At 35.3% G+C, this 16873-nt stretch overlaps 1 protein-coding gene across 11 annotated transcripts in view; it reads right to left on the bottom strand.

The window, feature by feature from the left end:
- Jade3 (jade family PHD finger 3) overlaps positions 1 to 16873 on the bottom strand; it is a 136352-nt gene that overhangs the window by 29856 nt on the left and 89623 nt on the right. For 10 of the 11 annotated variants that reach the window (XM_063245770.1, XM_023561843.2, XM_063245774.1 and 7 more), the window contains 2 exons: positions 12217 to 12374; positions 1132 to 1322 (listed from right to left, as the gene is read on the bottom strand). In XM_063245770.1, the coding sequence (XP_063101840.1) occupies positions 1132 to 1322; positions 12217 to 12374 (349 nt within the window). Of the gene's footprint in view, positions 1 to 1131; positions 1323 to 12216; positions 12375 to 12766; positions 14370 to 16873 lie in introns of those variants that run through there. The other variant, XM_063245778.1, reaches the window with a different exon arrangement.

Genomic DNA, 16873 nt, shown 5'->3' with positions numbered 1-16873 from the left:
GAGGACTGAAGAAGACATAAAACAAAGTTTTAAAAAGCACAGAACAAGGGTTGGTCACTGGCAAGATAACTATTATTGCCATGTCAATGTGGATTTAATATAATTTATTTTTTTCATGTGCATTCAGATACCAGCCTCAAAAGAAAGAAAAAAATGGGAGAGGGGAGGAAAACAGTCCATCCTAGTGCTGACAATGAACAAACGTGACTCAAACTGAAATGAAATCAGCTGGGTGGGGTGATACATGTCTATAATATTACCACTCAGGAGGCTGAGGCAAGAGGATCACCATAAGTTCAAGGCCAGCCTGCACCACATAGTGAGATCCTGTCTCAAAAAAAGACAAAAACAAAAATCAAATGTATATCATGTAGAGACTTAAAAGTTACCCATAGTTCTACAGGAAAACTTGACCAAAATGCTTAGACTGAAAACAAGTAAACAAGAGCTGTGTGTAAATATAAAGTGACTTTCCTGTAGCATTTTCTAGAACTGTTGGTAACATTCACCTTAAAATTATGCTTACTTTCAAGGCTTTTTTTTTTGTTGGCTTGGTTTTGCTTCATTTTTTACTCACTGGTAGCTAAGTACTGCTTGGGGCATGATTCTCGTGGATCTGCCATTTTCCTTCCAAATAGCAAAATTTTAAGTCTTGCATTAAGGGACACTGGTCACAGAAACTTGTCAGTTGCAGTGATGTTTCCCAAAGCTGACGCTGGAGCTTCTTTTCAAATTCTTGGCAGATGCACCTGTATTCTTGGACCTGCTCACTGATCAGAGTGATTTACAGGGCTGAGCCAGCACAACTGGCTTCAGAATTCTTCTTAACTAGAAATCCAATCAGCCACAGCCACGCTTAGACTCAGAACTCACAAAATCTATGTGCCATCCGTGATCTGTGCTACTTACCTTAAATGAGGAAAGAAAGATCAGACTTAAATGTTATTGTTCTATTTCAATATATGTAAGCATTTGAAGGAATATCTCATTAAGATCTAAGAGAAAAATGAAAAGGCTAGAAAAGAAAGGAAAGCAACAAGATGAAAGAAAATATGTTTTAAAGGTCTTAACAATTTAAAAAAATTTGCGAGTTGAGTCAAAGCTCAACTCACTTATGAGAAAACAACTTACCCATTTCTGTGAGGTCCTCATTAAATTCTTCAAGCCAGAAGATGTCCATGTCATCTAGGTCATAGCGGCATGTGGATGCTGCCAGTTCCAGGATGTTGATGTAGCCAGGCTCTGTGGTCTCTGGGCTGGAGCAACGGATGTATTTCCGGGGTCGGACAAAGAGAACTTCCTTTTCCTTTTCAGCTATAATCCTAGAGAAGCAAGAGAAGACACTGATAATGGTCAAAAATCAGTAGGGTCCAAGCATTGACTGGATGGATCCAATGGCACTAAGTCATACAGTAAAGCTAGATACTCTCTCTCCCCTGGGTATATGCCTCATCTTGCTTGCTGAGTGGTATGGCGGATACCCTTCTAGAAAGCAAATGGTAAGCACGAGTTCAATCTCTGGTTTAAAAAAAAGCAAATGGTTCTTCAAATTCAGTTTTTATGTGCTGTGGCTCAATGATTAAAAATAGTATGTTTCATTCACCCTCATGGATCCTGAAACCTACTGTTCATTCTAATAAAATATTGTAGCAGTATTGTGTGCTCTTGCACAGAGGTCGCCAAGTATATTCAGAAAGGGAAACCTGGGAGATGGTGTTACCTGTACAGTGGAACAGCCAAATCCCATACCAAAGATATATTTTAGCAAAATCTGTGATTTTCTGCCATAGAATCAATACTATATTCTGGGTACAGAGTGCAGGCTTCAGACTCACATCAGTCTGTTTTAATTTCCTGCTACTCTCTTGTACAGTCCTAGACAGATATAAGGTTCAGATTTTTAGATTAAAGGTAGTGAGATATCTGAGGTAGTGGCACATGCTTGTAACCCTAGCTCTGAGGGAAGCTGAAGCAGCAAGATGGAACATTCAAGCTCAGTCTGAACAATTCAGCAATGTAGCAAGGCCCTGTCTCAAAAAAAAAGTTCTGGGTAAATGTAGCTCAGTGTGAAGGTCCTGGATTTAATCTCCAGTGATGAGAAAAAGAAAAAAAAGAAAATAGAGGAATGACAATAATAAATTATGATAAAATAACACCAAACTTACAACTACTGATATATGAAATAAAGTTTGATTATAGCGAACACTAAAAAACAGGTGTTTGATACTTAGTGACTAAGTATTTATTATTTATTTTCATAATGGAGATAAGTTAAAGCCAAGAGGCTAAGGAATTATACAAACTCAAGGCATTTTCCAACCATAAACAATATCAACCATAGGTATGAGCCAGGGTAACAAAATAGGATGAAAGATTCCTATTCTTCCATCAACTTCTCCAGCAGGCCTGAGTGAATTTATATTGCCTTTTATCCTGTCTTGACACCCAAGTGTCCAATGCAAGGAAACAAGAGAAAAATATGGAAGCTTTTTGTGCCAACAATTGATGGTTTAAATACCAGAGGAGGCATCAGAAAATATAACTAGGAGGATATCTCGATTATTATTCTCTGGAAATTTTAAAGAACAGGGTAGGTAATCTAAATAAAGAGAAAAAGAAAGTAACAAGACCCACATAATCATCATAAAATAATGAAAATCATGTCTCTTGAAGATTTCTGTATTTTCTTTACCCTAAAGTCATTACTTATGTAAAAGGATTCATAAACATTCCTGTGAATACATGTTATATACATATATACATAGGCATAGTTTATTCTATAGATATTTTCTTCTAAGAATTCTTTTTTTTTTTTTTTTTGGTACCAGCGATCGAACTCACGACCTCATGCTTGCCAGGCAGGCGCTTACACTGTTGAACTAAATCCCCAGCCCCTAAGAATTCTTTTAAAAGCCTATGATACCAAATAATATATCTTGAATAAAGTTAACAACTATACATATTTACACACTAATTTTTCTACTACATGGATTTTTTTAGAGTCAAAGGTAACAAACTGAAGAAAATGCAGAATCTTTAAATAGTGTGCATTCAAGTGAAATGAACCCAGCTGAAAAGGACAAGGCACACATATAAAGTCTCCAGACTGTGAGATTAAAAATGTTGTGCTTTATTGGTATGTGGACACAAGTTAAGTATAAAATACCCATTTTTTCAAGATATACTTTTCTCTAAAAAGTCTACTCATAGCTAACAGTTTATCTCAATTGCCTCAAGCTGCATATGGAACAAGGTAACACTATAGAAGTTTTTGAATTAAGTTAATGTGTTTACTAAACTTCTGGAAGCAAACAAAGGAGAATATATTTATAACCATGGGGGTGAGATACTTCAAATAAAATACAAATGCCATTAACCATAAAGGATGAGACAAAAATAAATGGACTTTTGATAATCAAAAGACAAAATTAAAAGAGTAAAAAGGCAATCCAAGGAACAGATGATACTGCATATAGATTACATACTCATATAGACAATGCATAGGGATGACAAAGGATTTACATCTACAATATACAGTAAACCCTTAAATCAATTAGAAAAAGTCCAATTAAGTAGACGTTTCACAAGATTATTTGTAAGACAATGGTTTTTTTTTTTTTTTTTTTTTAGTTCCTGGAGACAACTTAAAACCTTTGCACTAAGCTACATTCCTAGCCCTTTTTCACTTTTTGAGTCACGTTCTTTGTGTAAGAAAATTTTCCATGGTGGGCTTGAATTGCCTCAGTCTCCCAGATTGCCAGAATTATAGGTGTGTACAATCATGTCTAGTAGCAAATGAACTTTAAAAGTCTTTTTAATTTTTTATTGAGGATAAAACATTATAAAACCAATCAAAACAAACCAGTATAAGGGATACAGAACTTCAAAACATGAAATCAACAATAGTTACCACAATGCCTTTTGATGTCTTCAAAGTAGCTATAGATAACTTCGGACATAGTAAAAATCCAACAGAACAGAACAGAATAGAAATAAAAATAAAACAATGAAGGCAATAAAGGATTTCAAAACAAGCCAATAGTAAAAATCCAAAATTACTAACGTATCTTGCTATCCTTGAAATAACTTCATCTGCCATTGGATTTAACATAATCAAACAAAACAAAAGAGAATAAAACCCAACCCAACAAAACAATGGAAATGATACAGGATCTCAAAACAAGACCACAGGGAGTCAACAATGGCTGCAACCCTCAGAAGGAGATCCCCCTAGATGTCACACTGCCTACCGTTATCCTCTGAACCCATGATCAGACACTGGCCCTAGTCCTGCAATGTTAGTGAAACACCAAAGCACTACAGGCATCCAATTATACTTCACCTAGATAGCTATCATCACAGCCTGCGCTTCTCCAGATAAGCTAGTCACTTTGGAGGAGTAGTGGGTGGTCAGTACTTGTTTGCCAGAACACTTGCAGGAAGGGGTTGGGGTCTGGCATTCCTAGTCCAGCAGCAGCCCACGTATTGCGCTGGTTCCCACACTGGGCTTGTATGCTGATGCGCCCATTATTCTCTCTCCCTGTAGTCCTCAAATGGTGCTGACTCACAGGGAGAGGCTTGGGCCTAACTGTTTGCAGTCTAGCAGCAGCCCAAGACATGGTGCTGGTTCCCAGAATGGGCGTATTAGCTGGTGAATCCATTGTTCTCTATCCCCCCAGTCCATAAATTTTAAAAGTCTCTTAACCTTATTAGTTATTACAGAAATCAAGATCACAATTGCTATTATCTACCAGAATGGCTAAACTTTAAAAAGACTGATTCAAAATTGACAATACTAGTTGGTGGTAAGGAAATGGAGCAAACACATTTCTCATACACCACTGGTGGGACTGTGAATTGGTACAACTACTTTGGCAACAGATACTACAGTCACAGGGGAGTGGTGGTGAAACGTTATCATTCAAAGCTCTAAGTGGTTTATCATTACTGTTATAGGGTATGGCCGGACCTTGTAACTTAGCAAATCCACTAAGTAAAAACTTAACACACCAAAAGATGAATAAAAATATTCATAACAGCTTTTTTTCTAATAGCTTAAAATTGGAAACCTAATATACATTGAGAATAGAATGGATAAATTGTGGAACATTCAAGCAACGAATTATGACACAGTTGAAAATTAATGTACTATGTGCAACAGCATGGATGGATCTAACATCTATAATGATGAACTAAACAATCCAGTCTCAAATATATACTGTAGGATTCTATTTATATGAAGTTCAAAAACTGGCAAAAAGCAAGTAGAAAGAGGGCTTCTGGGAGTGTGGGGTATGGTAATATTCTAATTCTTGATCTGGGGGGTAGTTAAATGAATGTTTAGCTCATGAAATTCATTGAGCTGCAGAATTATGCTCTGTATTTTTATGTGTATATCATATTTAATGCAAAGTTTACAGTGATAATTATGGTATTATCATCTTACACGTTTTCATATGTATCTTGAATTAGAAATTTGAATTTATGGACTAAATCTAGGACAATGAAAATTAGACTAAACAGCAAGATCAACTGAAAGAAAACACATGGGTAAAATGTGAAGTTAATGCAAACTCACGAAGGAATAAATGCATTTATAATGGTAGAATGGAGTGCATCTGAAAATTGGTGAAAAAATTACTTTGGGATTAAAAAATACAGCTTTAATATCTTCAAATACATATAACTTGGCTCTATCTGGAGGAAATCCCAGTATTATCTCTGAGTAATTTTCTTTTTCACCATGTACTAGATATAGAAAAACTCTCTGAAAAAAAAAAAGACTTTCTGAACAACCACCAGACCAATGAACAAACCAGCAAAAGCTCACAAGGCCAGAGGTCTAAGTAAGGATAAGTTTAGCTTTCAGTTTGGAGGCTCTAGTTTAAATAAATGTAGTAATTTTCTGCATAACTGATTTTTGGTATAATTATTCACAATCATACTTGCTTAGCTTCACAGAAAGGTGGCCTATCCACATGTCCTTTAGGGTAGGCCAGAGTGGCTGTCAATGCCACAACTTGTGGTCCATATGGATACTGCTGTGCCACTGGAGAGGCAACAGAAAGGCAACTGTCACTGCTCTAAAATGATTTAAAGTTTCTTCCAGTCTTATGCACAGTGACATCTCAATAACTCTTCAACTTAACTAAATATTTGGGAGGTAGAGCTTATGCTGCATTTCCTAATGAGTGGATTAGAATAATTTGTGAACTGCACAGAACTATATACATGAACACAACATTGTCATTTTTTCCAGCACTGGAGACTGAAAGCAGAGCACACTGAGTTACATGCCCAGCCCTGTTTTTATTTTTACTTTGAGGTAGGTTCTAAGTTGTTCACATTACATTTTTTGAAGGCTTGAAATTAGTGTCTTAAAAACTAAATAGGAGCCTTTTATAAAGATTATCTTCAGGAGTAGTTTCCTAGTGGGCAAGATAAACAAGGAGGATTTTAGGAAACTACTTGTCTGTAAACCCCATGCCTCAATTAATGAAACAAAGGATAAGTAAGATCTCTGTAATAGTGGCATTTTCTTGAATCCCACAAGCTGTTCTCTAATGTGACATTGCCACTTTTTCATCCAATGAAGTCTCTTTCCTCTCCCTTTGAGTAGGGAAGGGCCTGTAACAGTTTTGACCAATAGAAGTGATGTTAGGGGAATTGCAAAGCTGTGTCATAAAATAGAATGCCACCTTCACAGGCTTGCAGGAAGGAACGTAAGTAAAGTACCTGGAAACTGAGCCTGAAGACTGTTAGGAGTCTGACTATGCTAGGGTTTGTCAGGCCATGAGGGAAGCAAACCATGTGGAGATATCAAGGGGAGTCTTTATGTCATTCCAGCCCAGAGAAGGGCTATTAGACACATTAATGAGTAAACCTTCAGATGATTCCATCCCTCAGCTGCTGAATCACCCCCAACTAGAAATCATGGAGATAAGATACCTTTGCTGTGTTCTGTCTGACTTTTTGACCCACAGAATCCACAAGTATGACAACTCAGTTGTGCTGAGCTATAAAGTTTTGGGTCAATTTATTGTCAACACTAGAAGTAATAACTAGAACAAATGACAAAGGACTGCTTTGCACTTTATTTAATTATCTTAGGTTTTTTTTGAGACAGGGTCTCACTATATAGTTCAGGCTGGCCTTAAACTCATTATGTAGCCCAGGTTGGCCTCTTGTGGTGATCTTCCTGCCTCAGCCTCCTGAGTGCTGGGATTATAGGCATGTGCCACCATACCCAGCTGGTTTAAACTTTATATATAAATAAGATAAACGTGTGTATAAAAGTGGTTGGTGTATTTTACTCATTACCTGAAACCAGGAGTGGTAGAGAGCTCCTGCCTAAAGTATAGTAGAAAGGAATGTGGGAGAAGTGGGGTGAGGAGAGAGACCTAGATGGCCAAGTAGAGCAGTGAGATGGGAGGCAGGTTTGTGGTCTCATGTAGCACTAGGGGTCATTCTTCTCACTTATTGTATGAAACCTGGATATACTTTGAAAGTAGATCTCCTGAATATGGAGATTGAATATGGAATGCAAGACAAGAAAATAAGATGACTCTAAGGATTTTGGCCTAAAAAGTTAGTTAAAATGAAAGAATGGATTTTCACATCACCAAAAAGTGAAAAACTACAGGTAGAATTGCTTTGGAAAGAAGATCAGTAGTCCAGTTTGGGATGTTTAAATCTGACACATCTACTGGATTTTAAGTAGAACTATTGAAGTGGGAGTTGTGTATTTGGATCTGGTTTCAGTGAGGAAATAGGGACTTGTCTTTATAGTCAATTGTTTCATCTTTTAGTTTTGTTAATGATGCAGAAGTATATATTAATGATTCAGAAGTATATATTAAGCAAAAGGAGCAAGTTATAAACACATATATATATGTGTTTATAAGTGTATTTACTCTTTCCACAAAACAAGAGAATACGCCTCAACTAATTTTGAGACTAGCATCACATTAATACAACATCAGATAAAAATATCATTAGAAAACTAGAGGCCAGTATTTCTCAGGAACATACACATTAAAAATTCTCCAGAAGATATGAGCATATCATATCAAAACAGTATATAGGAAAGTTATAAACTCTGACCCACTGAGTGTTATGAACTGAACTGTGTCCCTTCAAAAAATTTCCTATATCGAAGTCCTACAACCCTCAAAGTATTTGGAGAGAGGGCCTACAAGGGGTAATTAAGGTTAAATCAGGTCATATGTGGAACTCTAATCCAATGGGAAGAGGAAACAATACTCCCTTCTCAATTCCTCCCACATGCACCAAGGAAAGCCATGGCAAAAATGGGGGAAGCAAGGAAGAAGATTCTTATCAAAAACTGAATCCCATCAGACTTTGATCTGGAACTTTAGCTTTCAGAGTTCTAAGAAATAAACCTCTCCTGTTAAAGCTACCCAGCCTGTGGTATTTTATTATGGCAGCCCAAGCTAATAATAGTGGGTACTTATTCCAATACACAAAAACTGATCACATTTGTTATGTAATCACAACGAATATCTGGAAACTAAAATTATAATTACAACATAACAATCACTACAAAAATTAACAGAAGTATAAATCTAGCAAAACATACAGGATGCATTTGCTGAAAACTACATAATGTTGATGAAAGAAAGACTTAAATAAATAAAAAACTGGAAGGCTCAACATAGTAAAGATGCCAACTTCTCCTGAATAATATGCAGTTTTAATGTAACCCCTGTGAAAATACAGCAAGTTTTTGTAGATAGACAAGCTTAATACAAAATTTCTGTTGAAAGACAAACTAGAAAATCCATTGTAATTTCAGAAAAAATGATTAAGAGAAAAGACTCCAGTTATATTACCTTGACCCTGGACCTAAACTTATATAAAATTAACTCAAAAGGAATCATGCATTTAAATGTAAAACTTTTATAGTGATAACATTTTTATTGACATTTAAAAATTTTAACTGATACAAAAAACATAAAAGTTGTACCCATTAATGGGGTACCATATAATGCTCAACACGTGTACAATATAACGTATCTTTTAGTGTTTCTGGAGATTAAACCCAGCAACTTAACCAGCTCTTTTCTAAACCCAGCAACTTAACCAGCTCTTTTCTTTTCCTTTCCCTCCCCTTCCTCCTCCTTTACTTTCCTTTTCTATAAATTTGAGACAGGGTCTTGCTAAGTCACTACACTGTCCAGGCTGTGCTCATACTTTTGGTCCTTCTGCCTCAGCCTCCTGGACTGCTGGAATTATAGGCATGTGTCATCAAGTCTGGCTATGCTTGCCTAAATTTACATCAGGTTATATATATTTATTTTCTAAAATATTTATTAATCCGTTGGGGTGAAGACTTTCAAAATCCTTTCTTGTTGGTTTATTTTTGAGATGGTCTTGGGTATATAGTTTAGGCTGACCACAAACATGCTATGTAGCCCAGGCCGTCTCTGAATTTGCAATTCTTCTGCTTCGGTTTGCATTTTTTTTTTTTTTTGGTCTTTTTCCTTTTTATCAGTACCAGGGATTGAACTCACGACTGCCTGGTTCCAAGTCAGGCGCTTATGCCGCTGAGCTAAACCTCCAGCCCCTCTGCTTTGGTTTTCTGATTGCTGGGATTACACGTATGCAGTACCACATCTGATTTCTACCTTTTTGAAATACATAGTACATAATTATTATCTATACTCACCGTAACTAATTATTACCTATAGTGACCATACTATGCCTCATATAAAAGGCTTAAAAGAAAACAAAGGGAAAAAATTGTTGGGACATGTTGAGGTGAGTTCATAGACATGACATTAAAAGTATGATCCAAAAGAAAAAAAGCAATAAATATGAACATCAAAATCACAAACTTAGGCTAGGCTCTATGTAAAAGGGCGGTTTTGGAGTAACATCATACCATGAGGCCAAGTAAATAAACCTGAATTTATACAGGACTCCAAAAAATTTTTTTTGGTGTTTAGAGACAGGGTCTTGCTACTGGCCTTGAACTCACTATGTAGCCCAAGCTGGTCTTGAACTCAGTCTCCAGAGTGCTGGAATTACAGGTGTGTGCCCACCATTTGTCTGCCTCCCAAAATGTTAATTGAACTCATCTGATTTTGAAAATTAGATAAAGGGGCATACAAATTAATTCAATAATGTTCTAATATCTATCATTTCATATCACAAAAATGTTTCAGGTGGCCTACAAAATGTAAAAAGTAAAAATCATAACATAACTTGAGCCTTGCAAAATGATGATAGCTGCAATAAGAGTGGTTGAAGGCATTAGGTTTTACAAACATAAAGATAAATCAGTTGAATCTTCAGTATGGATGACTCAATATTTAAGGCCAAATCTAAGGAAGCTGATAAAAGTGATTTCCATTAAATTCAGGAAATAAGACATTTCACACAATTGTTATCAAAATGTCCTCCCTAGATAAGCACTATCAGCATCAGTAGGAGAATTATTAGAAATGCAAATTCTCAGGCCTCATACCTAAGATCCATTCAATTATAAACTTTGGGCATATGGTTTAGAAAATCTGTTTTTAAAAATACCCTAGGTGATTTTGATATAACCTAAAAATTTGAGAATAGTTGTTCCACAGTGAAGACTCTATGCTATAGTATGATTCTTATTGATGCCTTTTAAGAAATAGAAAATGACATACTCTACCTATCAAGAGCAACCAACAGGTTCTGCATTTCACTAAGGAATTTAATATAATCAATAATTTAATAGTGTGGTTTGTTCAATTAAAATTCAGGATTTTACGAGTTAGGCAAAGAACTATGACAAACAGAAGAGATATCAAAAATTAACAGCACTTAAAGTAGTATTCTAAACTCTCAGAACAAATCAACTCTTTTAGTCTCTAAATTCACTATTCCTCAACTGCTGATGGACTTGTTATCCTACTTATCAGATGGATGGCATTTTAAAAATAGTACACTAGATATTCGCCATCTGATTTGAAATGATTAAAAGTACCTCCTTTAAGTAGACAATTGATACTGACTTAACATCAAGACAAAAGTCAAGACGTTGCAAAAGTCGCTGGAGTGTTAATGAAATGGCCATGGTTGTTCAGTTCAGCACCAGGGCTGCTATAGCTATATAAAAATATGGACAGCAAGGATATGAAAATGTTCAACTCTTTTGAATTCATTCATGATGTTATTCTGATTTTTAGGAGGCAAGAGATAGGTACTGTTGATGAACTAGTGAGGCTTAGCACATGTGTTGATTAAGATTGAGTCTTTCCTAAACACAGAACGGACACCCTCTCTACAGGTAGGATAGCTTGGGCCTGGGTTTCTAGAAGTGATTCAACAAACATATGTGGAGCATAATTAGGTCCTAAGAACCTACAATTTCTGATAGTAACCAACAGGTCCAACCAGCTCCTTTACCTGGAGCTTTGTGTTATATTTATTCATTCCTTCATGACACAAAGTTTTTTTTTTATACTAGGGATCAAACTTAAAACCTCACACTTGCCAGGCAGGTGCTTGTGCCATTGAACTAAATTCCTGGCTCCAGTGACACAAATTTATACGGAATGTTTTACTTCCTGCTATCCTTTGTGTAAAGCAGTGGGAACACACAAAGATCAGGAAGACAAAAATGGCTTCCAAAATCAGCAACTATTTTAGGAGCTAAACTTACCACTTCCTCTGGAAGAAGAGTCCTTCTCTCCTCTTTCCATGAAACCACAGCCCACTCCTATTTCAACTTTCTTCTCAAGTCTTTGCAAGTGAAGGCCATGTGCTTATAGTTAATCCAACTATTCCAAAACTCTCTTGTCACTTGAAACTGCAAGTTTTGGTTATCTACTGACACCATCGCTATGAGGCCCATGCTATACCGAAGTAACTTTTTTTTTGTCTTTTTCATTTTTATCGGTACCAGGGATCGAACTTACGACTTCCTGCTTGCAAGGCAGGTGCTTATGCCGCTGAGCTAAATCCCCAGCCCCCCGAAGCAACTTTTCATGAGAAAGTTATTAATGCTGTCTCTCTTGGAAGACTAAAAATGCTATTGGTTGTTGAGTGAGATTTGGAGTCTCCAAATTCTTATAATTATGGATTGAATCTCAAACAGTGCCATACTATGAATGGGCTCATTATATTTCTATACAAATGAGCTTGACTTTAATTACTTAACTATCATGACATGGTATCATATACTAGATCTCAGTGAATTAGAGAACATGCAAATACCTGAGAGAAGGCTGTGGAACAGTGTCTAGACTGGCTGGTACTTGGACTCCCTTTTCCCATTCTTCTTTCCATGTGTCCGAAAAGAGGTAATAGGTATCAGGATTAATGTGGTGAGAATCTGGAATTTTCATGGCACTGATGAGGTCCTTCCGGAATACCTGGGGAAGATGCATTGCACATATCTTGAAAAGATCACCACTATGAAACTAATTTCATTTAATGTTCTCTTTTTAAAAATTCTACCCCCTTCCAACCCAATGTTCATTTCCTAAAATTTCAAACATCTCTAACTTCCTAAATGGCCAGATCAACTTCTGTTTGGAAGGTTTTATAGAATTGACAGGGAAGCTAACTTATTTTGGATTTAATAAAGGGTAAAGTAAAACTTCCTGGATTATTTTCTCAGGCTCCTTGAATTTAAATAAACAAAACAGGTCACTCTAAAGCAGTTTGTATCGGACAATCCCTAAGTCTCTTAAAATTAAGGAACAAATATCTGCTGATAACATAATTGTTCATGCAGTCATAACTTCATTTTATGATTACTTACATACCACAAGGTTCCTATATATTCCTGAGTTTCACCTAATGTTAACCTTTTACATAATCAGAGTCCGATGACCTAAACAAGATAAGTAACTGTTATACTATTATTATGTATAGATTTTATTCAAATTTCACTAGTCTCCCCCTTACAGTCCTTCTGTTCTAGAATTCAACCCAGGATCTCATATTGTAATAGTCATATGTCTCTATGGTAATCTCTAATCTGAGTTTCTCAGTATTTCCTTATGTTTCATGACTTGAAATTATGTTATTATTTTGTAAAATGTTCTTCCAGTTGGGGTTTGTCCAATGTTTTCTCATAATTAGGTTGAGATTATACATTTTTTGTAAGAATATTACAAAAACTCTTGTTTTTATTCCATATATCTGGGATGTAAGATACTGGCAATGTTAAAGTTATCACTTGGTTCAGGTAGTATCTTTTTTTTGTTCCAAAAATTTTAATTTTAGAATTTATTGAAATAAATAAAATAATCTCACAAACTGAAAGCCAGGAACAAGAACAAATTAATACTTTTTCCTGCGGGTCAGATATAATTAGCTATAAAATGGACTTTTTCTTTCTACCCTTAGTCAAACAAAAATTACTTTTCCTATTTCTAAGGCATCAAAAAGCACTGAGTCCTAAATAGGTTGTTTAGGTACAGTTTCAGCCCTCTAATGGGGATTAAGAAGCATCATAAGTTGCTACAATTTCATAAAAGTTGCTACAATTTAATATCATATTGTGCATACTTCTACTTTTTACCCTCATGACCTCAATTTAAAAAACTTGGTCATAGGCGGGCGTGGTGGCTCACGCCTGTAATCCCAGCACTCGGGAGGCTGAGGCAGGAGAATCATTGCAAGTTTGAGACCAGCCTGGGCTACAAAGTGAGTTCAAGGCCAGCCTAAACTGCATAGAGACCCTGTCTCAAAAAGACAAATAAATAAGAACATGGTCATATTTTAGGAAAGTCTTACTAGTTCTTAGTAAGAAAGTCCAAAGCATCTGAACAGGCATCGCAACAACTGAAAGGGGCCAGAGACACAGGAAGGGCTGCCCTGCTCTCACCATCTGCAACTTTGTTCAGGTAGTATCTTGATAGTTTTCTCTGCTGTTAGGTTATTATAGTTCCCTTTTGTAATTAAGTATCTTGGAGATATTTTGAGAATATAAAAATATGCTATTTCACTTTACTTTGTCATAGACTAATTTTAGTGTCCATTCATGGATATCTTGCCTGCAGCAATTATTATTGTGATATCCTAATGTGATTTTCTATTTTCCTCAGTCTTCTACACTACTGGAAATTCCTCTGTAAGACTCATCCCTTCCCTATTAGTTTATTCATTTATTTATATCTTTATAGACTCATGGATATCTATTTTAGTCTTTAGATTATAATTCAGTTTTAAACTGTCCTACTTTTGGACATTGGGTACTCTTTCAGATTAGCACCTGAGCTGTTTTGACATACAGTGATACCTTGATTCATGAAGTTAATTCTTTTCACAATTTTGGTCAAGAACCAAATCAAATTTGATAGGTAGGTTTAATAATTAACCTTATGAGAAAATTTGATTTGGATCTTTTTTATATTTTTTAAATTTTATTTAAGGAGAAAAAGAAAAAAAAACAGGAAAAGGGTACAAGTTATACAGAATTTCAAAAAGAATAAACAGTAGGAAATCACTAGTTAATAGATTACATATTGTTATCTTAGAAATAGTTGTTCAAGCTCCAAAATTAAAACATATAAAGTGGACTTTCAAACAATGAGACTACAAACAGTTTTGTTCAATGATCCAACAAAACTCAGTAATATGGTTTTGATTTGGATCTTGTTCAGTTCAGTTTGTAAACAAAATCATGGAAAAAAAGAATTTTGTAAACTGAAATACCATTGTACCCTATCTTTTTTGAATATCTGCTTCATTTCTAACACTACAACATGCCCCAAGCATATTTACATTGCAAACTGATTATAAAAGCTATTGATTATCTTACTTTCTATCTTGCCTACTATCTACTCAAGCAATTATTTTATAGCATTTCTGGGGGAATATACTTGATCATGGAGCATTATTTTCTTACTATGGTAATAAATTGCATTCATTTTACTGCTTGAGTTAGTTTTATCATTGATTTTCTAATTTTTCAGATATACATCCCTATTTGCAAATAGAATTTTACATGTTCTTTAGTTTTGTCTCTCTAACTGGTTATTTTTCCCCCTTCCTCTTCCATCTTTTCTTTCTAGTGTAGGAGTTAAACTAAGGGCCTCATACATGCTAGACAAGCACTCTACCACTGAGCTACATCCCCAGCCCTTATTGATTTTTTTTTGTTGTTTAACTGCACTGGCTAATATCTCTACTAATATTTGGAATAGTACCAGAGATAGTGGCCATGTCTGTCTTGTTCCTATAGTGAAAATTTAATGGGGAAACTAGGTTTGGGACTATGATACACACACACACACACACACACACACACACATAAACAAAAAATGTTTTTCCTTAGATATATTAATACATCGTATGACATTGGATTTCACAATACAGAAACAAACTTGCATTTCTGGGGTGAATATGCTTGATCACAGAGCATTATTTTCTTACAGTGTAATGAATTACATTTTCTAATATTTAATGTTTTTATATCATATTCATGAATGATACTGATCTATGCTTTACCTTCTTTGTATTGTCCATCAGTATTATACACTGATTGCTATGTGGTTGCTGTGTTTAGTTATTTATGAATTCCATCATAAAACGAATTAGGATACCTCTGTTCCTTTCCAGGAGCCTGGGATAATCTGAGAATTATTGGAGTATCTGCTCCCTTTGAAGCCATCTGATTCTCAGGTTTTTGTGGTGTAGTTTCCTACTAACTTTCTCTAAGTCTGTGGGTTAATTTTGATGATCTATATTTCTAAAGGAAGTTACGTTTTATTCAAGTTTCCAAATTTATTTATATAGTTATCTGCAAAGTACAGATAGTCTCAATATGCACAGCAATATGATCATTAAAATGACAATGAATGCTGAAACTGTGAAAAGCAGTTTCAATTATTTCAAGTGTTAGGGACTTAACCCAGGGCCTTGTACATGCAAACCACATGCTTTATCACTGAGCTACATACCTCAAGCCTCCATTCTTAATAATTAATGGAAAATGCAAATCCTGTCAAAACATTAGAAACTTTTACTACTGACTATTATGTATATAGAAATGAAAAATGACTTTTAATGTACTGTAATTAAAACATTAGAAATACTTGGAATTAAAGTATTTTATTTCTCTGTACAAAAAATATCGAGTAGGTTGAACAATTGCTTGCTTCCTTCTCATCATATAATTTACAATATAGAGCAGGTATCTGAAATATAAGTTTTTTGTCGTCTTTTTAAATCTGTAATTTTAATTTGGATTTCTTCCTTTTACCTAATGGGTAGTTGATGGAAAGTTTTAAAATTCCCACATGGAAGCACTTTTGTTTTTATTAGTAATTTCTTATATTACGGCATTGTAATCAGAATGTTCTTTCATATTTCTACTTAATGGAAATTATGGGTATTTTCCTTGTGACTTAGTATTTAACCTTATTGTATATATGCAGTATAGGCACTTGAGGTCTGTGCCTATTACCTCTAATATCAAGATGTACAGGTTGATACTTGTTAGATCTATTTTATTGCTTGTATTGTACAGAACTTCTATTTTCTCATTTTTTTATTCACTTAACCAGCCCTTTGAGGGCTGTTTAAATTTTCCTATGATTAGCACCTCTCAACCCATCCTTATATTTCCTATAGATTCTGGTGTATAAAGATGGTTGCTGTGTTATTTAGTGTAAAAATGTTTACAAGCATATTTTCATGGTGAGGTGTAGCTTTTAGCATTAAAATATTTTCTTTTTTATTTTGGGGACTTGAATTCTACTTTGTATGAGATCAAGATTAACCCTGCTGTTTGTTTCAATCTTCCTAGTATACCTTTGCCCATCTCTTTTAGATTTTCTGAAAGGTATTTTAGGTATGCTCCTGAAATAAGGGCAGAGAGATTTAAGACAGAAGAGGAGGCAGTAACTGAATGATGCAC

This window comes from Cavia porcellus, unplaced genomic scaffold (genome assembly GCF_034190915.1).
Source record: "Cavia porcellus strain 051 isolate PalLab524CR breed Dunkin Hartley unplaced genomic scaffold, mCavPor4.1 scaffold_3, whole genome shotgun sequence".
In the NCBI taxonomy this organism is placed as follows: domain Eukaryota; kingdom Metazoa; phylum Chordata; class Mammalia; order Rodentia; family Caviidae; genus Cavia; species Cavia porcellus.
The sequence above is the reverse complement of the archived record's forward strand: the minus strand, read 5'-3'. Positions and strand labels throughout refer to the sequence as shown.